The sequence below is a fragment of the Culex quinquefasciatus genome, chromosome 2 (genome assembly GCF_015732765.1).
Source record: "Culex quinquefasciatus strain JHB chromosome 2, VPISU_Cqui_1.0_pri_paternal, whole genome shotgun sequence".
NCBI classification, from domain to species: domain Eukaryota; kingdom Metazoa; phylum Arthropoda; class Insecta; order Diptera; family Culicidae; genus Culex; species Culex quinquefasciatus.
In genome coordinates, this window is record NC_051862.1 from 140,450,177 (window position 1) to 140,475,524 (window position 25,348).

The 25,348-nt window shown below is 40.0% G+C and overlaps 1 protein-coding gene across 1 annotated transcript in view; it reads left to right on the forward strand.

Annotated features, from left to right (window-relative positions):
* Positions 1–25,348, forward strand: part of LOC6031781 — an 85,145-nt gene that overhangs the window by 22,774 nt on the left and 37,023 nt on the right. Inside the window, exons 2-4 of the mRNA XM_038257062.1 lie at positions 14,565–15,237; positions 23,671–23,807; positions 23,906–24,116. Of these exons, the coding sequence (XP_038112990.1) occupies positions 15,105–15,237; positions 23,671–23,807; positions 23,906–24,116 (481 nt within the window). The 5' untranslated portion in view covers positions 14,565–15,104. The remainder of the gene's footprint in view (positions 1–14,564; positions 15,238–23,670; positions 23,808–23,905; positions 24,117–25,348) is intronic.

Below are 25,348 nucleotides of genomic sequence, written 5' to 3' on the forward strand. Positions count from 1 at the left end.
TAGGTACAGTCGTCCCACATATTCGAAACATCTTAAAGATCGGCCAACGATCAGAAAATCGACAGTCGAACAAAATGATTCGCTTTTACCTTCATGTGAAAGCTTTTCTTGTAATCTCTTGGTTGATGTATCGACCGATTGTAAATTTTTACGTTTTATATTCTTATTTTTTATAAACTAACATTGGTTCTCTCTGAGAGGACACATTTTCAACAAAATAATGACTTCACATACTGAAACCAGTGAAACTCAAGCTATGTGATGTTTTGTGCATGGGATGATCACTATTTTTGTGAAAATATCAGTAAAATTGTGCGAGGCACAATAATATCCAACAATTATGGAACAGGCAATTTGGAGGCAGTGTTTTGCTGATCTGGATAAACTAGTCTTGAAATGAGGTTTTTTTTGTTCAAAAAGTACTACTTTTACTAGTGAAATAGCAAAAGAATGTCCAAATGAAGATTCTGAAAATAGCAGTGTCGACAGAAAGCTGTATTTGGCATGCTTATGACAAATTATCAAAAAAGTGTTCGAATTTGTAGGGGTTCAGAATATGTGGGATGACTGTACAATGTACATTAATTCTAGACTTTTATTTATTAGGTACTTGAAACATATGAATCACAATAGCTTATAGGACCTTTTCAAAAAAAAACTCTAGAATTGAACTTTAAGCATCAGGCGTCTCCAGCAAACCGTTTTGGAAAATAATTTCTATGGAGAAGCATGTTACTTTTGGTTGGATTGATCTACCAAAATCCAATTAATTAATTCCAAAACTAAAAATTTTCATTCTTCACTCTATCGCAATTGGTTTGAATAGCACCTTATTATTTGCAGGTACAATTTAAATCTTTTGTTCATAAACATTTTTGAATCTTGCCTCGGTGAAGTCGATGGTAATCAGTTGGAGCCACAATCCGAAGGTCGTCGGTTCGAGTCCCAAGGTTGATGAAAGCTAAGGTGTAAAAAGAGGTTTGCAATTATTATAACAATCAAGCCTTCGGACACCCAGTTTCGAGTAGGAATCTCGCAATCGAGAACGCCAAGACAATGCTGTAGAGCGAATGATTTGATTTTTTTTTTTATTTCAACCAAGTAAAAACACAAATTTTCTCATTCCAAATTCGTGGAACATCTTGCACTTTGATTTTTTTTTCCAAAATATTTTGCCCGAACTTGAAGTTTATACGTGCTTACAAAAATATATAGTATATACACTGTAGCTCAAAAATTTAAAATTTTTGTCCTCTGTCCTCCTAAAACATTTCTAACGTATTCAATTGAAATATTGCCAATAAGGCTCAGATCAATGATCTTAACAGATAATTGTTATTTCCAAGGGTTTTTCGATGAAATAATCAAAATTTTAATGCTCAATTCAAAAATATATTCATGAAAAAAATTGCTCAAGGTTTCAAACTTGTTAACCCATTTCATTTTTTTGAAACTTATTTGTCGCCTCAATTGACCCGAAAGTAGAGAGTGAAAGTTTTAAACTTTGGATTGAATACTTCATTATTATAATGGAAATAGTAATCTAATAATCTGAAAATAATCATAATACATTTTCCTGTATTGATAATCATATTTTGCATGTTTGAATTCGTATTAAAATATATTGATTTGATTTTATTCAATTCCAATGTACAGTATAGCAACAAGTTTTTTTTTTGGCAAAAAACAAATATACATTTTTAACACCAACTCTCCCTCGACGTTGGTCAGGTTCGAAGATAGGGTTGCCAGGTCAAAATTGAACAAACTCTGGCAAAATGGCGATAAAAATTCTGCCAAATTCTGGCAGACAAAAATCTAACAATAATGAATGAGGAATTGTAGGGTCGTTATGAATTTAAAAAATAAAGTTATGTTGAATTCTGATCACTGGATGTCAAAAAGGTTAAAAAAAATAAATTATTTGTATTAATAATATTTATTTACAAAATTTTGATTTTGCAACTAGCTTGCTTATCATAATCAAAAAGTATTTTTTAATTTACAAAAAAAAATAAAAATATGAAAACTATCGAAATTTGGAACGGCTAATAGTAAATCTGACACTTAAAATATCGACACTGACACTGGTCGAGGGAAATGAACTTCAAAAAATACTTGCAACGGCCTTGTTAAACAAATTCTTGTGATTTTTGAAAATAACTTTTGCTGCTACGCGAAAATAATAAAACCAAACACATGGTTAATCGCTGTTAAGTGAATCCCACTCGAAATGGTTTAGTCGAATTTCAAGTGCCAATGCCATCGATGAAAAACGCAATCCTACTCAACAAGGCGGTGTGTGAAATGCGTAAATAATTGGACCAAAAAAAAGAGAACGCGAAAGAAATGCTTAATTAAGCAGTTGTTGGATGATCCTTTTTAATCTTCATTAAAATCAATTTGATTACTGTTTCAAGTATAATAAAACGTTCAGAAAGATGCATTAATGTATTTTACTATGTCTGAAATGGAAAACGGTGAATTCAATTTCGTTCTTGTTTCACCCAAACTTACTACAAAAAAAATTATATTTACAAGGCGTCCAACAAACAATCAGGAAATAAGAAGCGTAATAGCATGACGAACTTTCCTTAGAGTGGCATAACAGTCAATAATTAAAAACGTTTTTTTACGCTGGGACACACCAGGGTAAGCGTGGTTGTCACTCACCCAGTCGGCTTGGGTTTGATCCCAGACGGTCCCGGTGGCATTTTTCGAGACGAGATTTGTCTGACCACGCCTTCCGTCGGATGGGGAAGTAAATGTTGGCCCCGGTCTATCCTAGAGGCTAGGTCGTTAGCTCAACCCAGGTGTAGGAGTCGTCACCCTGGGTCCTGGGTCTCGGTGGAGGCGCTGGTAGGCAGTTGGACTAACAATCCAAAGGCCGTCAGTTCGAATCCCGAGGTGGATGGAAGCTTAGGTGTAAAAAGAGGTTTGCAATTGCCTCAACAATCAAGCCTTCGGACACCTAGTTTCGAGTAGGAATCTCGCATTCGAGAACGCCAAGGCAAGGCTGTAGAGCGAATAATTAGATTTTTTTAATTTTTCAAATAAATCGCTAACGAATGAATGAAATTTAAATTGAAGAATACTAAAATTGAAAAATTCTTGAAGCAAAACATAAAAACTATAGTAAAAATCCATACTGAAAAAATACGACGTCATGCAAAATTTACATCAATTTACCAAAAAAAAAGCCACCTGCTCCTACACATTACACACATTATACGATGCTCGGTTGCAATTTGTGTGCCTTGTCAGAGCCTGCTCCTCGGGGAGGCATACATTATAGCGCAGTACAACACCGCGCGCCGCCGTTGTTCCACGTGGGAAGTAAGCGAAGCAGGGTGACAAGATTTTTCTGTATAGTGCTAGTAAAAGTCTGAATTGGGACCGCAATTTTAAAAGCAAATAAAAGTTTAAAATTTGGAAATTGATGAACCTTGCAATAGAGACCACAAAAGACCCGGGGGTCGTTAATGTGGATGGTTTGATTGATGTTAGGATTTATCGCTGAAAAAAAATGATCAAGAAAGAGTTATAATCGGAGTTAAAAATATGTTTTATTTGTTTACTTTATTTTACAATAGAAAATGGCGATAAAATTAAATCAACAACATAAAAGATACTAGGTCACCCTTGTAGACCGTTTTGCTCCTGCATTATCATCATCACCGGTATTCAACGACGGTGAATTCTTTGAGCACATACACGTCGATCCGAATTAATTTCGTGCCTGAGGCCTGGCGAGGCAAACAAGTCGAGCGAAACGAGCTTTGGTTTCCCTGGAAGCACGTGATCCGATTATGCTGGGAACTATTGACTAAACTCCGTGCCATGGGTTGTTTTAAACCGTTCTGAATTAGATTTCTATAGATTTTAAGCACATAACAAGATATTGGAATATAGAAACGATTTGCACTTCTTTTCGACAAAGAGTTCAAAATTTCAATGAGAACAAAAATTTGATTCTCAATGCAAAAATGGTCAACTTCTCGGGAAAAAAATCCTGAAAATATGGTGTATTGAGAAAAGTTGTTCTTAAATTTAACGAAGGTTCTACATCTGAGAAATTGTTGGAATCGGACAAATGAAGGTACCCTCCGCAGGTAAAACAGCAAGACAGTTGCTTTTCTCCAATTTTTTCCCACAACCATGAGAAAAATGGCAATGCTGTCAAGTGTGTTTTGCACTTGGCAGATTCTTGTTCAAAACTTTTTTTTTATTCTCTAAATTACCTTAAAATAGAGCAGTACAAAAATTATATTGCGCAACTTTGTTTGCTATAAAAATGTGAACAATATTTTGCCTTCCTCACTGAGGTAAGGCTATAATCCTGCTCGAAAATTGAACTTTTGAAAAACAGATCGTAGACCTATATTCATGTATACCTATCGACTCAGAATCGAAAACTGAACAAATGTATGTGTGTGTGTTTTTTTTTTTTTTTTTTTTTACAAGGTCGGAATCTGCTACCAGACACCTGAGAATTCATTTCTCAGGTAGTGTGGGGTTGGGAAAACAAAAGAGTTTTCCCGACCCACTAAACCAGTCCTTGAACGCCGTGCCCTTTTCCCCCCGGGACCACCTTTCGGTATAACTTCGGGGGGGATGTATGTGTGTGTGTGTGTGTGTGTGTGTGTGTGTATGTATGTATGTGTTCAAAATTCTTGCCAAGTTTTCTCAGCACTGGATAGACCGATTTTGATCAAACCGATTGCATTCGACATGGTTTAGGGTCCCATACATCGCTATTGAATTGTTTGAAGTTTCGATAAGTAGTTCAAAAGTTATATATAAAATGTGTTTTCACATTTATCCGGATCTCACTTATATGCATGAAAACTATGTCCGGATCCACCATCCGACCCATCGTTGGTTAGGTTATCAAAAAACCTTTCCAACGAGTCCAAAACATTGAAGATCTGGCAACCCTGTCTCGAGATATGGCCACTTAAGTAATATTTATGTAGTTTTTGGAAGCCTGATCTTACTTAAATGTGTGTAAACTATGTCCGGATCCACCATCCGACCCATCGTTGGTTTGGTTATCGTAAAACCTTTCCAAAGAGTCCAAAACATTGAAGATTTGGCAACCCTGTCTCGAGATATAGCCACTTAAGTAATATTTATGCACTTTTTTTATGCCGGATCTCACTTAAATGTATGTAAACGATGTCCGGATCCATCATCCGACCCATCGTTGGTTAGGTTATCAAAAAACATTTCCAACGAGTCCAAAACATTGAAGATCTGGCAACCCTGTCTCGAGATATAGCCACTTAAGTAATATTTATGTAGTTTTTGGAAGCCGGATCTCACTTAAATGTATGTAAACTATGTCCGGATCCACCATCCGACCCATCGTTGGTTAGGTTATCAAAAAACCTTTCCAACGAGTCCAAAACATTGAAGATCTGGCAACCCTGTCTCGAGTTGTGACCACTTAAGTGATATATTTGTACTTTTTGATGCCGAATCCCACTTAAATGTATGTAAACTATGTCCGGATCCACCATCCAACCCATCGTTGGTTAGGTAATCGAAAAACCTTTCCAACGAGTTCAAAACATTGAAGATCTGGCAACCCTGTCTCGAGTTAGGATTGCTTAAGTTATATGTGTGTACGTATTTTTCTGGATCTAAAAAAAAAGCTGAAATATGTGTCCAAACCACTCATATTACCCATTGTTGGTAAAAAGTGAGGAAGGCAAGTTAGTTAAGTTAGTTTTTTTATTAGAGTGTCCCTATTTTCACTAGTTGTCCATATTTATACACAGAAAAAGAATCAATTCCCGTATTCGTGCATAGATTTCATGAATGTGAGAACCACGAAGGAATTTATTCTTTGGTGCATTTGCACTGTAAACGTGAATATTTTTTTTTCGTGGTTCTCACATTCTTGAACACAACTTACAATTTCGGGAATTGATTTTTTCCGTGTACGTACAACTTTATCAAAGACACAAAATATAGAAAATTCACTAAAAAATACAGATTCTACAATATTTGGATAAAATTTTTGTATGGACAGTACACAGAAAAAAATCAATTCCCGTAATCGTGAATTAAATTCACGAATGTGAGTTCCACGAAGGAATTTATTCATGAGTATGGTGCATTTGCACCATAAACGTGAATATATTCCTTCGTGGTTCTCATAATCGTGAACTGACTTCACGGTTTCGAGAATTGGTTTTTTTCTGTGTAGGGTGCCCAGAAAAAATGACCCCCTGCTTCACAAGCGGATACCGTTTTTTTGGATTATTTTAAGCATCTGTGCAAATTTTGAGCGAAATTGGTTGAGTTCAACCCATTGATACCCGAGTATAATGTTGGGGAAAAAAATGTTTTTCATAAAAAAATGAATTTTTTAAATCGCTAATACAGTCGACTCTCTGGCTGTCGATCTTCTCGATATCAATATTGCTCCATCTACCGATGAATTCTTCAGTCCCTTCAATCTGCATATTCCAATTCTCTTCATTCCTCGATATTTTCTATTGCTTGAAGGATCTCTTCCTCGACGGTCCCTTGGATTCTGTTTGCTATTAAAATTTCACTTTCTCATGGCTTGCATAGACATTTTTCTTCGCGAAACGAAGCTTTGAAGGGCGTTTTACATAAGTTTGTTTTTGTTTGCTGGGCGTTGCCATGTTTCTCTCCCATAGCTGGGTATCAAGAAAAAAAATTTCAATCGAGTCTTCCTTTTGCATCGTTCTGTAAACAGATGATTCTCTTCCTCGACGATCCCTTGGATATTGACAACCAGAGAGTCGACTGTAACATTTCAGGATTAAGTTTTACAGATTTGATCTGTTCTACAAAGTTGTAGAGCATTAAATTTTCAACAAGAATCTCACTTTTGGGATTGTTTGGATGGAAGTAGCGCACCGTGCAGACCAAACCGTAAGAAAGTCGAGTTTGCCATACATTTTTTCAATTTTTCCTGTACAAACTTCACCTTCGAGTATCAATGGGTAAATGTTGATTTTGCTCATGTTTAGCCCAGAGTCTTAAAATAGCTCAAAGAACAATATTCAGCTTGTAGAGCGAGGTTTTGAGAAAAAGTCCAATATTCTGGACACCCTACTAAACAGCTGTACAATTTCAATGGAAACTTGTACCGAAGGTCCTTACGGAGTTTAAGGCAAATAAAAAAACGAAAAATAAAATTAAAAAAAGGCTTTAAGAGAGTTGCTCAGCAGAGAAAACTTTGTGTTATTTTTTAAAGGAGAATGGGCAAATTTGGTCCAAGGATGTACACGAACGGGACCAACTTTTTTCGAAAGATCTCACCGAGACATGAAAAAAAGTCTTCTGGACCAACTCTCTAAACCCCGGGGTTCAAAAGTTACAAGTTGTTGAAGTTTGAGCATTTTGGGTTAAAATGTACAAAAAATCGTATTTTTGCTGTTTCTAAAATCATTTATAAAATCTCTGTTTCATTATGGATTTTGATTTTCTTGACTTCATTCGACGCGTATCAGCAAAAACTATGAGTTCTGATATGTCTTAGCATGATTTAAACATGATTTCTCTTGTGTTTATCCGTTTGAACCGTTTGTGCAAGAGGCATCCCATTGAAACAAGTCGAAACTTCAAGATTTTGAAACCGGATCCGACCCAGACTGCTTCAGTGAGTATGGAAGGCTTGAGTGCAATGTTGTAACAACTTATTGGGATGGTCTGAGTCATCCGAGAACTCCTTGGAGTTAAGACCGGTGAGTCTACCGCAGTAACAAACAAGATGTCGGCGGTTTTTGACCACGGATCATACCCGCATGGCTTTAGTGAGTATGGTAGACTACTATGCTGATGTATTGGAGTGTCCTGGGTTCTCCTAGGACTCCGTGGAATTAAGATCTGTATGTCTACGGCTGTTAAAAGACTCCCTGGAATGGTCCAGAACACCCCAACCTAACAGCAATACAGTCTGCTATACTCACTGAATCTTTGCGGTTATGATGCGTGGTTAAAAATCATGACCTTTTTCTTGTTACAGTGACCCAAATATCTAAACTCCAGGGAGTCCTAGGATGACCAAAGACATCCCAACACATCAAAAAAGCAGTCTACCATACTGTCTGAAGCTATGCGTGTATGTTCCGGGGTCAAAAATCGTCGACCTCTTGCTTGTTACGGCTGTAACTCCACAGATCATAACTCCAGGGAGTCCTTGGATGACCCAAGACATCCTAACAGATAAGCAAAGTAGTCTACCACACTCACTGAAGCTATGCGGGTATGTTCCGTTGTCAAAACCGGTCGACATTTGGATTGTTACGGTAGTAGACCCACAGATCTTAACTTCAGGGAGTCCTAGGAGAACCCAGGACACTCCAACACATCAGCATAGTAGTCTACCATACTCACTAAAGCCATGCGGGTATGATCCGTTGTCAAAAACCGCCGACATCTTGCTTGTTACGGCGGTAGACTCACCGGTCTCAACTCCAATGAGTTCTCGGATGACTCAGACCATCCCAATAAGTTGTTACAACATTGCACTGAAGCCTTCCATACTCACTGAAGCAGTCTGGGTCGGATCCGGTTTCAAAACCTTGAAGTTTCGACTTGTTTCAATGGGATGCCTCTTGCACAAACGGTTCAAACGGATAAAAACAAGAGAAATCATGTTTCAATCATGCTAAGCATATCAGAACTCATAGTTTTTGCTGATACGCGTCGAATGAAGTCAAGAAAATCAAAATCCGTAATGAAACAGAGATTTTATAAATGATTTTAGAAATAGCAAAAATACGATTTTTTGTACATTTTAACCCAAAATGCTCAAACTTCAACAACTTGTAACTTTTGAACCCCGGGGTTTAGAGAGTTGGTCCAGAAGACTTTTTTTCATGTCTCGGCGAGATCTTTCGAAAAAAGTTGGTCCCGTTCGTGTACATCCTTGGACCAGCTCCCATACAAATTTGCCCATTCTCCTTTGTATGCTATTTTTATATTAAATCAGACGAATTGAACATTTTTAAGCTGCTTAACTCACCTAAATGAAGTGTGTTCAAAATGCGCTCTTAATTACACCACTAATGACAAATTTGCCCAACAGCTGTGCCCCATAAATTTCCCATTTATGCATGCGCTTTCAAACAGCTCTCAATTTCCATTTTCCAAATCGCCTCAGCTCCATTAACGTGTGGGCCACGGTCCATCGAACATGGTCCATTCAGAATTTCGGATTGGACACGAATGGAATTTAGTTATTGCCTGGTGGCCATTTTTTCAGGGCATGTTAGCACTTGTCATACGATTGCCTCCATGAATATTGATTTCAAGTTTAATTAAGAAATTCTGTTATATCTGTTATATGTTATTGGAATCGACCTGCGCACACGGGGAATGTAATTTCAAGTTTTAATTGAATGTGCAAATGGAATTGGCCCTCGCAGGAATGCCTCAACGTCCTTCGAATCATAAAAGCATTGCCCCAGTCCCACAACGCGTGTACCCAGAACATGTTTTTGAAATGGAAATGCTTAGCGATTTCACCAAAACATAAATCATTTCGAAGAATCTTTGGTCGTATCAACACGTTTTTTCCATCAGTTAATCATCGCCACGTGTCGATTCGCGGAAATCGTACGAAAAGCACATCAAGGCTGTGTTGCGACACAGTAACAAATTTAATTTTAATATACTTATCTTTTTTTAAACGCAATTATGTTTCTTTCAAAACTTGGCAATTTTTATTTTGTGACAGACTTTTTTTAATTGTGCACATTCCATGCAATCAAACAAAACATCAGCACGTTGCCTCACACAACACAAAGTTCTGCAAGAAACCCGTGCCTGGAGGTGGCAACACTGCTGCCGATGCCATCACCGAGCGACGTGGGGAAATTCATTTGCAAATTTGAGTGAAACAACCCCACATTAAAATATGCAGATTGCGACCTTTTACCGAGGACTCTTGTCGTTGACGCCGCCGGGTTTTTGGCAAAGCTCAGGGGCGTTCGCTTTCAACAGGTTGGCGAACTTTTGTCTGGCAAAATGACGGAAAGATTGACAGCTTGGATTGTCTCATCTTTTGGATTTGGCAACTCTGTCTCTTGAAGTTGTAACTCAAAAGACATCTTCGTGCCTTTCAAAATCTGATCTCAATAAATTCGATGAAAACTGTGTCCTGGTCCATCATATGTTCCATCGTTGGACAGGTAATTGAAAGACCGAAATGAATATACCTTGTTCTCTTTATAAGTTGTAAGTATTTTGACTAGAAATTCAAATAACGATCTAAACTCCTTCCGGAAACGCCCCTGCAGCCAAAAGTGCCACCCCCGCTTTTTGGAGCCCACGAGGCGGCCGTTCATTCGGCAACCCCCTAAAAGCTACTAAATTATTTAAAGCACCACAACCACCGCGGAGCGAAAACAGAGCTTGATGATGTGACATTTCGGGACGCTACCTTCCATGCTGTACCAGTTGTACCGCATCACGCAAAGGCACATTGTTGAGCTTGTGCTCATTAGTTATTAATCGTAATGCTCTTGGCAAACGCTTTCGAAAAGTTTAAATTTAGAGCGAACAAATTCCTCAGACGTCAAACGAGTTGCGTGACTTAAGCGGATTACGAGCAAAGTTTCGGAACTAAATTAGAAATGCTTTCCTTGCACCTTGGAGGGATTCATGGGGAGAATAAATCCACTGCAAAACGGCAACTGATTTCAAAATGTCAAAATAAAATAAAATCGAGCCGAAATTAAAAAAAATGACTCCAACACAATATTTAAATATCGCGATGGGATTTACATTTCAGAATATACTGTATTGCATACGGAAACAACTGACAATGGAACGTAAATTTTGAAAATGATAGCATCGATACAATCTGGCCAAACAAAGATGAACAGCAGTTTGTAGTATTTACCTCCTCTGTGTAATCGAAACCGTATTGACAAAATAATCAAATAAACTTCCCACGTTGACTACGAACACCCCATTGAAACATTTCGAAATTGTTTCCAGTTTCAGCACGGAGTTTAATTTGGCAACCAGATTGGAAACAAAAGTCTGCGTTGAATGTGTACAAATGATGTAACAAAATGGGTCAATTTTGCGGGCATCTCAGCCTGAGATTCTCAGAGCATGATGTACTGAGACCGAATTCCAAATTGCAAGCTCCCCAAATTCCCAAGCTTGATTGGTTGCGAAAGGGCCTGACACTTTGACTTTGATGTTTGATTTAGATTTAACCCGTAAAATCGGTGCGTTTTGATTTTTACCAGTTTTGAGCCCCTTTACAATTTTTGCATTTTTCAAAAACCTCTAAAGCTCATAATTCGTGTTCCAGAGAACAACTTTGCCGAAGAGTGCGAATAGATTTTTCAAATATTAAGATCAAAATATGCCCACAAAATTGACCCATTTTGTTACATCCCAATATTATTGTTCTTTTGATAGAGATTTTGTGATTCTGTGTGAACAGAGTAGTGCGATGCTTGTGGGGACGCGCAGTCCTGTTTTTTCGTGTTATTTTCGTCTCTTTTGTGTCGCTGTTTGTGTACATGGAGTGATTGGATTTCTTCTTCTTCTTTTATCATGTTTTTTAGTTCGCGCGTTCGTTGGCCGATGAATTTTATTTTTGTTCTCTTTATATAGTTTTCGATAGAAACGATCCGATTTTTGCTTTTTGAGACAAGCAAGTCGTATTGCTGGATTAAGTCCTTTCCATATTATCGAGGATCGGAAGGCACGTCGACGAATATGTTTTAAGGCTTATGATATAAAATAATTTTAATGAATGAAGCCCTTCCTACATCACCGTTGATCGGAAGGCACGCCGACGGAGAATTTCTGGAGAATCGCGTTCGAATTAATACTCAACAATGCCAAAGGTCGTTACCACTCGCCTAGGGTGGCTCCTCAGACCATTCACCTTCCCAAAAACCGTCCAACTCCAAGCGAAACTTACTTGAGAATACCGTGGAGATTTTCCCTTAATACTCTTAAAAAAGTGGAGCATCAACACTTCCCGTCTTCCAATTCCCTTTCCTTGTCCCTGGTGCGCGGTGGAGATGGGAGCGGCCGGCAATGGACGGCTGCCATGGTGGTGAGAATCTGGTTCAGGTGGAATTGGTTCTATTCCCAATTATCGATTCCTAGGCAACTTGGGCTCAGACAATCATCACATCACATGGCGAAAATCCAGTCTGCAATCCGCTAAAATCACCGTCTCCTAGCGAAGCGAAGCGAAGAATCGCGGTCGAATTAATACTATATTTAAATCCCTAGATAGGTATCTTTCCGCAGCCGGCTGCCCTAGGTTTTTTCAAATTTCAACCGATAAACAAATTGCTTATGGTCGCATCACCTACCACAGTAAATCCTGATCTCATACCCATCTTACTAACCCCTCAAAACTCATGTGATACTTTGTCGGAGAAGCAGCCGATAGTATCGGCTAACATTCCCATCCACTTCCCCGTGTCTTACCTCTGGTCGTGGCCGGCGTCGGTATTGATCAGCACGATAGGGACCTTTGAAAATTGCGAAGGGGTGATTGGTTCCTACTTTTCATCTGTGGTCCACGGAGCAATGTTTGGGGGTCCTGGTCAATAACGAAGTAGCAGCTACGGGTAGACACCAATGCTATGCTATGCTATGCTAGATTTTGTGATTCTGTGTGAACATTATGTACAATTTTTCACTAAAAATGTCATAAGGCTTTTTATGTCATTGAACGTTAGTTTATCTTCTAAGGGGCATTCTCAATATTTCACCCAAACTGTAGGTTCAGGGGTTGGCTTTAAAAATATGTCAAAAACTAAAAGTGCCCCAGTTTACTTGAAAAGAAAATAAAAACTTTTTTCGACGAAAATTTCTAACAAAAAAACAATACTTGAAGTTGGATTTCGAAAAAACCGCTTCATTCAAAAGTCTTTGAAACATCTAACTTGTGTTGAGTATAGTCCTTGTGTAAAATTTCAAAACTTTTTTTGTAGCTGTTGATTAACTTTTTTCGTGAAATCGCGATAACTCGTGATAACTACAAGCAAACCATTTAAGTTTCTATATCATTTTTTTGTAATTGTCTGCTTTACAACTTGGTACAACATTGTTATCCTCTAAATAATAACCCTGCAAAGTTAGAAAAAAACACGAAATTTTAAAATAAAAAAAATGTTCTAAATGAAAAAATGTTCCTTCTGGGTTAATATAGATTCGAAAAGAACATTTAATTTTACTTAAAAAGGCATATTCCATAAATTTTCACAGTTCAGTAACGGAAAATGGCAGAGTTTTTAAAACTTTTACAGTGTTTTTTCGATGAAAAAACGTTTTTTCCAAATTCTGAGTACGCCATCAAATCGGGCGTCCAATTAAACATAAAAGTCCCTTTGGCACCAAATTTCTATCTCATCACCGTTTCAGGCTGCAAATTATTGAAAAAAACACCTCTTTTTTCGCATGTTCAAAAATGAAAGGGGTCGTACCTTCGTCACGAAATATCAAAAAGCGGACCTCGGATTCGTGACCAGTTACCCCTTAGGACAAAATTTCACGCAAATCGAAGAGGGGTTGGGGCAACTGCCGTGTGAGTTGGCGGAGAATTACCCATCTAGATTGTATGGTATTGTTGCGAGCTTTCCTGGTTAGCTGGTTCCTGGTCCTATTTTATGGAATTATTTTCAAAATTTTCTTTTGATGCCTGCAAAGCTGAGCCTTCTGAACATTTGAAATTGAATTATTTATCCAAAATTTTCGTCAATTATTTTAAAAACTAGCTAAATCCACCTATGTGATTTGTGCTTTCCTCACTCCAAAAACGGGTCACACGTCTAACAACAAACTTGACTTTTGGTACAATCTAGCTTTAAAAATTACATGCATATTGCGTAGGCATAATATGAAACAGAGATGCCAGATCTTCGAAAGTATCGATTTTCTATCGATACCGATTACCTATCCAACGATATGTCCCATGATTGATCCGGACATAGTTTTCATACTGATATATGAGATTCGGCTTCAAAAAAAGTACATAGATTTTACACAGGTGGTCATAACTTGAAACAGGTTTGCCAAATTTTCACAATTTTTTATTCATTTGAAAGGTCTTTAGATAACCTATATCAAACAATATATAACAACACGATATTTGGTACGATGTTCGGCCATTTATCTGACATCCCTTTATATCAGACTGACATTTGTTCAGTTTTCGAGTCTGAGTCGATAGGTATGTATATGAAGGTGGGTTTACTAGCTTTCTGTGAAAAGTTCATATTTAGAGCAGGATTAAAGCCTTACCTCTGTGAGGAAGGCAAAACCGTTGCCGGTATTCAGACTTTAGTCCCACTTAAACAAATATTGTTAGAGAAAAATAGAAACAACGAAAAACACACCGGTTTTAAGCAAACATATAAAAAAACAATTCAATAGAATGCTGTTTTGCAATCGTTTACGCAAATACATATTCCACGCACACACACATATGATGCCGTGACTGTTATTGTACTCCACGCCGTCACAATCGGTCAACAGCCGTAAACATCGCATACTAATGAGCGCACACGTTGTACTTTCTGATTTATTCACAGCACATCCAACCGGAAGTGGAACCATTGCCATGTGCTGCTGCGGCAGTGTTACGAGAGCATGACATCCTCCGACTGCAATCGTCACCAACAACAATCAGCCAGCAAACAGGTGTAACGGGAAATTGCGACAACTGGCGCGCCATTTGGCGTGCACCGCTAGGAGGCAACATCAAAGTCTCTGTGACACAACTGTTCCGTTGTTCACTTCCGGTTACATACACAAAGCGAGTGCGCTGCAGTCAGAATGACATCGTTGGAGAGGGAGATAGAGAGAGAAAAAAAAGCACAATACAAACGCGTCCCAGCTGTGCTGCTGCTGCTGCCTACATTCAGGTGCTGCTCGCGCCAGAATCGTCCAACTGTGTAACGTAAAATAGAACAAGCTGTACAAAACAATAGTCAAAGTAGCAAACAAAAAAGGGACGCGTGCAGGTGCGACACATGTGCACAACCCCCTTCTATTCATCCTTGAGGACAGAGCTCTTCCCGGAGATTGCAGCATCCACCAGGTGGCAGCGGAAAATAAATGACTGAAGCAAGATGGCCTGGAGAGACGTAATGAGCCACCACAACAGTCGGTGCTGCGGCTGCTGCTGCTGCTACAGCTGTAACCAGCGGCAACTACTAGCTGTGATACTTATTTTTACCATCGCCATGGGAGCACCCCACTCAGGTAAGCTTAGACAAAAGAAGGGAAGCGGTGGACTAGCTAGGAAAGCTGGTGATTTTCTAACCAGCCAAAAGCTTGGCTCTAAGTGTTAAATTCAGAGATTTTTTCCCGGAGTAAACTCTAAGGACTTTTTTTTCTTCTTTGATCTCTATTGTCATGCATGGACACAGAAAGCAGGAGCATTCCTCAGAAATCCACAAAACTTGTTGGAAACCCCATACATAAGGCCCGTTGTAACGCTTTCGCTAAGTTTTGTTCTATAAAACCAAAAACTTATGTAAAGTTTGTGGTAAGGGTTGACAGAAGCATTTATTACTTGCAAGTCAGTCAATTAATTACTCTTATTGCAGTGTCGAAATTATAAATTACTTAAATTATTAAAAATATTGACAGCAACTGTAGGGGAGTGTGGGGCAATTAGGACACCCTAAGGAAATTGCTCTGCCACGTGCTGTATTTTTGTGTGGGGGTAATATGCATGCCTTGTGAGGTAATTTGGACACATGTTGAAGAATAAGTTTGACATTTTAGTTTTTGAGCATGTGTTTAAATAATGATTTTGTGATAGAACTATAATTCAATAGGAAGATAGCGCATAGTTCAGTGTAGTAAACATAATTTAATCATTCATTCACACAAGTTTAGTTTTTAGTGATTGAGTATCGTTTTGATTTATCTAAATCAATCTTTATATAGAACTAATTAACCTGAAACCATACATTTTCTACACCAGGGATGCCAGGTACACAGATTTGTCTGTGTTTCACAGACTTTTGAAGTTGTGTCCAGACATTTTGTGAAGCACAGACAAACACAAACTTTTTAAATTTGACACAGATCTAAAAACGGAGCGAAAATTAGATTTTTGAAGGTCAGGATGGTTTTGACAACAATTCATTAGTCAATTCACTGACATAATCAAAACAATATTGAAAAATTTAACTTTTCAACACAAGTGCTAAAAAATAACTTATCAACACCCATTTCAATGCTGAAAAGTAGAACTTTTCAGTACTTGTATCGAAAAGTATCACTTTTCGAAACTCTTATTTTTAGTAGAGCAATTCCATCTCAAATCAGGAATTTTTCTGGTACTTTTGTACCCGACCCTCTCCGATTTCAATAAAACTTTGTAGACATGTTATCCTAGGCCTATATAAGCCATTTTTGCGTATACAGAGCCAATTGTACTCGAAAATAACATTTGAGAAGGGCGTAAGTTATTTAGATATTTTTGTATTCTGTAATTTAAAAATGACTGTAACTCGAAGGCGTTGCATCGTACCAAAAAGTGGTCAAAGACAAACTTGTAAGAAATTGGACGGGCTTTCTGAAAAAATACACTGAAACAATATTACACGCCACTTATTTGAGTTTTTTTGATTTTTATGTTTAAAAGTTAATTTTTAAGGTGAAGTCACGATTTTTTTTCGTTCAAAATTTTTGAGGAAATAGCCTAAAATGTGACAAAAAGACTCACGAAAAATGCAGGATGGTATGTCTCTCCTAAAAAAAACAATAATCATTTACTAAAACTGTTTTTTTTTTAAAGTGGTCTAAACGTCAAAATTTTCAAAAACCAATAGTGGGAATCGATTCTCCAGACAATTTTACATAAAAGTCTCCATATTGACCACTGTCCCAAGTCCAATCCTTGCGAAGTTACAGCGGTTTTAAAAATAAAAATGTTGAAAAAACAGCTTTTTTGGTGGTTTTGGCATTTTCTATATGACAGACTTGATTTTTCAGTCTCGAAAATATTTTTACCGGAAAGCTCGTCCAATTTCCTATAAGTTTGCCTTTGACAGCTTTTCAATTTGACTCGTTTTAATATTTACGTAGGATGATTTACCTTCCAGATTTTTACCACACTGAAAAAAATATTCTGTTTTCAGTTATGTGCAAAGTAATTAAGCTTATATCCGTAAGCCCATGCATCCAATTGAAAAGGCAAACTTATGGGAAATTGGACGAGCTTTCCGGTAAAAATATTTTCGAGACTGAAAAATCAAGTTTTTTTTTAAACCGCTGTAACTTCGCAAGGATTGGACTTGGGACAATGGTCAATATGGAGACTTTTATGTAAAACTGTCAGGAGAATCGATTCCCATTATCGGTGTTTGAAAATTTTGACGTTTAGACCACTTTTTAAAAAAACAGTTTTAGTGAATGATTTTTGTATTTTTTTAGGAGAGACATACCATCATGCATTTTTCGTGAGTCTTTTTGTCACATTTTAGGCTATTTCCTCAAAAATTTTGAACGAAAAAAAATCGTGACTTCACCTTAAAAATTAACTTTTAAACTTAAAAATTGAAAAATCCCATAGAAGTGGCGTGTATTTTTGTTTCAGTGTATTTTTTTCAGAAAGCCCGTCCAATTTCCTACAAGTTTGTCTTTGACCACTTTTTGGTACGATGCAACGCCTTCGAGATACAGTCATTTTTAAATTACAGAATACAAAAATACAGTTAAACCTCGCATATGTACCTCATATGGGGGTTTCTTATGCGAAGCACGCATATGCGAGGTACAGGGCTTATGGGATTTTGGCTATATGGGAGACATGGGCTATATTTTTATAAAAAATCAACTAAACTATACAAATTTATAGTGTTTTGGAATCGTTATGGAGTCAGCTTTACAGCTACACCAAATTTACATGGTTTACGATGTTCTAGGTCATCCGAAACTTCGTCAAGTTAAGGCCTATGTGTTCAACGCCGTACAAGTATGAGGTAGGCGATTTGACTGTGGTTTTTGACCACAGGTCATATCCGGATAACCTCAGGGAGGTTCAGGGACTAGTCTACCGATAGGTGGTGATGTTCTGGGTCTTCTGTAGAGTCCCGGGAGGTACGTCCGATGGGTCTACCGCCGTAACACGGCAGAGGTCGGTAGTTTTAAACCTCAGATCATATCCGGATAGCCTCAGGGAGGTTCAGGGACTAGTCTACCGGTATGTGGTGATGTTCTGGGTCTTCTGTAGAGTCCCGGGAGATACGACCGATGGGTCTACCGCCGTAACACGGCAGAGGTCGGTGTTTTTTGACCTCAGATCATATCCAGATAGCCTCAGGTAGGTTCAGGGACTAGTCTACCGATATGTGGTGATGTTCTGGGTCTTCTGTAGAGTCCCGGGAGCTACGTCCGATGGGTCTACCGACGTAACACGGCAGAGGTTTGTGGTTTTTGACCTCAGATCATATTCGGATAGCCTCAGGGAGGTTCAGGGACTAGTCTACCGATATGTGGAAATGTTCTGGGTCTTCTGTGGAGTCCCGAGAGCTACGCCTGAAGGGTCTACCGCCGTAATAAGGCAGAGGTCGATGGTTTTTGGCCTTAGATTATATCCAGATAGCCTCAGGGAGGTTCAGGGACTAGTCTACCGATATGTGGAAATGTTCTGGGTCTTCTGTGGAGTCCCGAGAGCTACGCCTGAAGGGTCTACCGCCGTAATAAGGCAGAGGTCGATGGTTTTTGGCCTTAGATTATATCCAGATAGACTCAGGGAGGTTCAGGGACTAGTCTACCGATATGTGGTGATGTTCTGGGTCTTCTGTAGAGTCCCGGGAGGTACGTCCGATGGGTCTACCGCCGTAACACGGCAGAGGTCGGTAGTTTTAAACCTCAGATCATATCCGGATAGCCTCAGGGAGGTTCAGGGACTAGTCTACCGGTATGTGGTGATGTTCTGGGTCTTCTGTAGAGTCTCGGGAGGTACGACCGATGGGTCTACCGCCGTAACACGGCAGAGGTCGGTGTTTTTTGACCTCAGATTATATCCAGATAGCCTCAGGGAGGTTCAGGGACTAGTCTACCGATATGTGGTGATGTTCTGGGTCTTCTGTGGAGTCCCGGGAGCTACGCCTGAAGTGTCTACCGCCGTAACAAGGCAGAGGTCGATGGTTTTTGACCTTAGATCATATCCAGATAGACTCAGGGAGGTTCAGGGACTAGTCTACCGATATGTGGAGATGTTCTGGGTCTTCTATAGAGCCCCGGGAGTTACGACCGACGGGTCTACCGCCGTAACAAAGCAGAGGAGGGCGATGGTTTTTTACCTTAGATAATATCCAGATAGCCTAAGGGAGGTTCAGGGACTATTCTACCGATATGTGGTGATGTTATGGGTCTTCTGTAGAGTCCCGGGAGCTGCGTCCGATAGGTCTACTGACGTAACACGGCAGAGGTCGGTGGTTAGCCTCAGGGAGGTTCAAGGACTAGTCTACCGATATGTGGTTATGTTCTGGGTCTCCTGTAGAGTCCCGGGAGTAACGACCGATGGGTCTACCACCGTAACAAGATACAGATCAGAAGTTTTTGACCTCAGATCATATTCGGATAGCCTCAGGGTGGTTCAGGGACTAGTCTACCGATGTGTGGTCATTTTTTGGGTCTTCTGTAGAGTCCCAGGAGTAACGGCCGATGGCTCTACCACCGCAACAAGATAGAGGTCTGAGGTTTTCGACCTCAGATTATATCCGGATAGCCTCAGGGAGGTTAAGGGACTAGTCTACCGATTTCTGGTAATGTGCTGGGTCTTCTGTAAAGTCCCGGGAGCTACGGTCAATGGGTCTACCGCCGTAACAAGGCAGAAGTCGGTGGATTTTGACCTCAGATCATATCCGGATAGCCTCAGGAAGGTTCATGGACTAGTCTACCGATATGTGGTGATGTTCTGGGTCTTCTGTAGAGTCCCGGGAATTACGGTCAATGGGTCTACCGCCGTAGCATGGCAGAGGTCGGTGGATTTTGACCTAAGATCATATCCAGATAGCCTCAGGGAGATTAAGGGACTAGTCTACTGATGTGTGGTGATGTTCTGGGTCTTCTGTAGAGTCCCGGAAGTAACGGCCCTGAGGCTATTCGGATATGATCTGAGCTCAAAAACCACAGACCTATATCTTGTTACGGCGGTAGACCCATCGGCCGTAACTCCCGGGATTTTACAAAAGACCTATCACATCGGTAGACTAGCCCCAGAACCTCCCTGAGGCTATCCGGATATGATCTGAGGTCAAAAACCTCCGACCTCTATCTTGTTACAGTGGTAGACCCAACGGCCGTAGCTCCCGAAATCTTACAAAACACCCAGAACATCACCACATATCGGTAGACTAGTTACGGCTGTAGACCCATTAACCGTTACTCCCGGGACTCTACAGAAGACCCAGAATATTATCACACATCGGTAGACTAGTCCCTGAACCACCCTGAGGCTATCTGAATATGATCTGAGGTCGAAAACTTCCGACCTCTATCTTGTTACGGTGGTAGACCCATCGGCCGTAACTCCCGGGACTTTACAGGAGACCCAAAACATCACCACATATCGGTAGACTAGTCCCTGAACCTCCCTGAGTCTATCTGGATATAATCTAAGGCCAAAAACCATCGACCTCTGCCTTATTACAGCGGTAGACCCTTCTGGCGTAGCTCTCGGGACTCCACAGAAGACCCAGAACATCACCACATATCGGTAGACTAGTCCCTGAACCTCCCTGAGGCTATCTGGATATAATCTGAGGTCAAAAAACACCGACCTCTGCCGTGTTACGGCGGTAGACCCATCGGTCGTACCTCCCGGGACTCTACAGAAGACCCAGAACATCACCACATACCGGTAGACTAGTCCCTGAACCTCCCTGAGGCTATCTGGATATGATCTGAGGTCTAAAACTACCGACCTCTGCCGTGTTACGGCGGTAGACCCATCGGACGTACCTCCCGAAACTCTACAGAAGACCCAGAACATCACCACATATCGGTAGACTAGTCCCTGAACCTCCTTGAGGCTATCTGGATATTATCTAAGGTCAAAAACCTTCGACCTCTGCTTTGTTACGGCGGTAGACCCGTCGGTCGTAACTCCCGGGACTCTATAGAAGACCCAGAACATCTCCACATATCGATAGACTAGTCCCTGAACCTCCCTGAGGCTATCTGAATATGATCTGAGGTCGAAAACTTCCGACCTCTATCTTGTTACGGTGGTAGACCCATCGGCCGTAACTCCCGGGACTTTACAGGAGACCCAAAACATCACCACATATCGGTAGACTAGTCCCTGAACCTCCCTGAGTCTATCTGGATATAATCTAAGGCCAAAAACCATCGACCTCTGCCTTATTACAGCGGTAGACCCTTCTGGCGTAGCTCTCGGGACTCCACAGAATACCCAGAACATCACCACATACCGGTAGACTAGTCCCTGAACCTCCCTGAGGCTATCCGGATATGATCTGAGGTCTAAAACTACCGACCTCTGCCGTGTTACGGCGGTAGACCCATCGGACGTACCTCCCGAAACTCTACAGAAGACCCAGAACATCACCACATATCGGTAGACTAGTCCCTGAACCTCCTTGAGGCTATCTGGATATAATCTAAGGTCAAAAACCATCGACCTCTGCTTTGTTACGGCGGTAGACCCGTCGGTCGTAACTCCCGGGACTCTATAGAAGACCCAGAACATCTCCACATATCGATAGACTAGTCCCTGAACCTCCCTGAGTCTATCTGGATATAATCTAAGGCCAAAAACCATCGACCTCTGCCTTATTACGGCGGTAGACCCTTCAGGCGTAGCTCTCGGACTCCACAGAAGACCCAGAACATTTCCACATATCGGTAGACTAGTCCCTGAACCTCCCTGAGGCTATCCGAATATGATCTGAGGTCAAAACCACAAACCTCTGCCGTGTTACGTCGGTAGACCCATCGGACGTAGCTCCCGGGACTCTACAGAAGACCCAGAACATCACCACATATCGGTAGACTAGTCCCTGAACCTACCTGAGGCTATCTGGATATGATCTGAGGTCAAAAAACACCAACCTCTGCCGTGTTACGGCGGTAGACCCATCGGTCGTACCTCCCGGGACTCTACAGAAGACTCAGAACATCACCACATACCGGTAGACTAGTCCCTGAACCTCCCTGAGGCTATCCGGATATGATCTGAAGTTTAAAACTACCGACCTCTGCCGTGTTACGGCGGTAGACCCATCGGACGTACCTCCCGGGACTCTACAGAAGACCCAGAACATCACCACCTATCGGTAGACTAGTCCCTGAACCTCCCTGAGGTTATCCGGATATGACCTGTGGTCAAAAACCACAGTCAAATCGCCTACCTCATACTTGTACGGCGTTGAACACATAGGCCTTAACATGACGAAGTTTCGGATGACCTAGAACATCGTAAACCATGTAAATTTGGTGTAGCTGTAAAGCTGACTTCATAACGATTCCAAAACACTTTAAATTTGTATAGTTTAGTTGATTTTTTATAAAAATATAGCCCATGTCTCCCATATAGCCAAAATCCTATAAGCCCTGTACCTCGTATATGCAACTCTTGCGACAAAACCGAATCAGGTGGAATGACTCGTATATGCAAAGTTGCATATGCGAGGCGCTCTTATACGAGGTTTAACTGTATCTAAATAACTTACGCCCTTCTCAAATGTTATTTTCGAGTACAATTGGCTCCGTATACACAAAAATGGCTTATATAGGCCTAGGATAACATGTCTACAAAGTTTTATTGAAATCGGAGAGGGTCGGGTACAAAAGTACCAGAAAAATTCCTGATTTGAGATGGAATTGCTCAGTAGAGAAAAGTAGGCCTTTTCGCCATGCGAGAATGACAGGAAAAGTAATAAGTTTCACAAGGGAAGTTATGGCCTATCTACAATCACTTAACTTAGAAAATTTCACTTAGCTTAGGAGTTTGAATCAATGGAAATGAATCTGATCTTCTACAATGAAAAAGAATAAAATTAGAAACTTGACGTATGGTTTGGAAAATTTCAAAATCTACGGTAAGTTGACGTTTCCATATCAAAGGTAAACAAACAACTGCATAGCAACGTATATCAGCCCAGCAAATTTTCTAAGTTGATTGTGGATGACGGCCGTAAGTTGTGTACATTTTCTAAGTTTTACTTTACTTAACTATTCTAAGCTAAGTGATTGTAGATAGGCCATTACTTTTTGCGTTTCTCTTTGTTTCGTTGTCCGTGTATGTCGCGGGTGACCATGAACGGCCATGGTCAACGACGACCAACTTTTTCAAACCATTTTTCGTAAAATCGCGATAACTCGTGATGATTATTAGCAAACCGCTTATGTTTATAAAGCAAAAAGCGAGTGCTTAACCTGCCAAACAGACGAGAATTTCACCTATAATAAATTAATAAATTTGTATGTTTTTCTAAGGTTTTTGGTGCATTTTACTAAGGCGGGCCATTCTCCCCCTACTTGATATAACAGAATTATTTGAATTTTTCCAATTTCTAAACAGAAAACTTTTTTTAAGCAGCTGATATTTCGATTCTGTGTTAGGCAACCAGTAGTCTTTTTCCAGTAAATCAGAATCTGAACTTTGAACCCTGATTCTAAACAATAATTGTACCATCTCTCTTCCAGATCCCAGTGCTGCCAACTATCCTGCTCCGGTGACAACACACGGTTTCTTCGCTACCCGGAACAACACAAAAGTCACGGCACAAAAGGGTGGCACGGCACTGCTTCCGTGCACCGTCCTGTCACAGACGTCGGCCCTGGTAAGTGTCCCTGCTCCGAAGCGGCGGACACACAAAGATAAGGTTTTAATTAAACTCTTCCTTCTCTCGTGTACCTGGGGTTGCTGCTGTCCACACAGGTGTCCTGGGTCCGACGGAGGGACTTCCAGCTGCTCACGGTGGGTCTGTCCACGTACAGCAGCGACGAGCGCTTCCTGGTGGAGCACATTCGCCACATGGGCCACTGGGCGCTGCGAATCAAAACGGTCCGCGACGAGGACCAGGGCCTGTACGAGTGCCAGCTCTCGGTCCACCCGGTGCAGTCCGTCTTCGTCGAGCTGAAAGTCGTCGGTAAGTGGGGTGGAGGGATTTTGTTTATATCTATGGGAGCATATCGTTGTTTTTTTTTTTGGCGGATGAAAAAGACTAATCGCGAACAATTAATCGAAATGTCGTTGAGATATATTGTATCGTTATTTTTGGAGAACGGATTAATTTACCAAAGACTTCGATGCACCAAAGTCTCTACTGTATTCTGCTTAAGGCTGTGCAAGATATACTTATAGACTAGGGTGACAACGAAACATGAAAATTTTGGAAAATCCTCGGGGATACCCCCTGATTCGATTCCTTAGGCAAACTTAATCATCCGTGCCAAATTTGAGCCAAATCAATTAAGGTTTAGGGGACGCTATAAAAAAGTGTTGAAAGTCGCATGGAAATTTTTGAAAAAAATTATGGAGAAAAGCAATTTTTTATTTTTTTTTTTCCTGAAGGTGCTGTAATGTGTGTCGAAATTTTGTAACGTGTGAGATTATAATGTAGAATTTTACGCTCTGCAATTTTGTCAAAGAATGTACTGCGATCTGAGTTGATCCTGAAAAGTTATAAGCAATTTTAAACAGACGTTTTTGTATGACGTTTTTGTATTACCAACTTAAACGATCTTACACATTCCATGCTCGCATAAATGACCTATACACCTGACCTTGCAAGTGTAACAAGCTAAGTAAATACTCGTTAAAACTCATTAAAAACGTAAAAAATGTGTAGGATGATTTGATAATCACCTTATTCCAGGTCTTGACTAAGACTTTGATAGAACAAGTTTCTAAAAAATCCTGTTTAGCACGATAAAAAATTGATTTTAAAAATTATTGATTTTCAGTAGGGGAGAGTGGGGAGACTTGATCCCCTTTTTTTGTATCGCACATAACTCTGTCAATTTCTCACAAAACTATAAACTTTTTGCATGAATTGAAAGCTTAAACATTCAACTATGTTTGGCTGATAAGGGTATTTCACCAGATAAACTCTTCGAATCATGCCAAGCGTTTTAAAAAAATATTTTAAACCGGCATTTTCAAAATGTTGGGGGTAATTTGATCCCCCTTTCAACATTTTTAAGAAATCTTAAGCAAAATGTTTCTTATTCATCCAAACTTTTAATTCTCTATAAGTTACAGCAATTTCACATTAAACCTGTACGTTTTTGTTCAAAATATAACAAGTTATGCATGCAAAATAATTAAAAACTTAAAATTTTCTTTTTAGACCAAAATTGAGCATGTTTACAGAAGCTG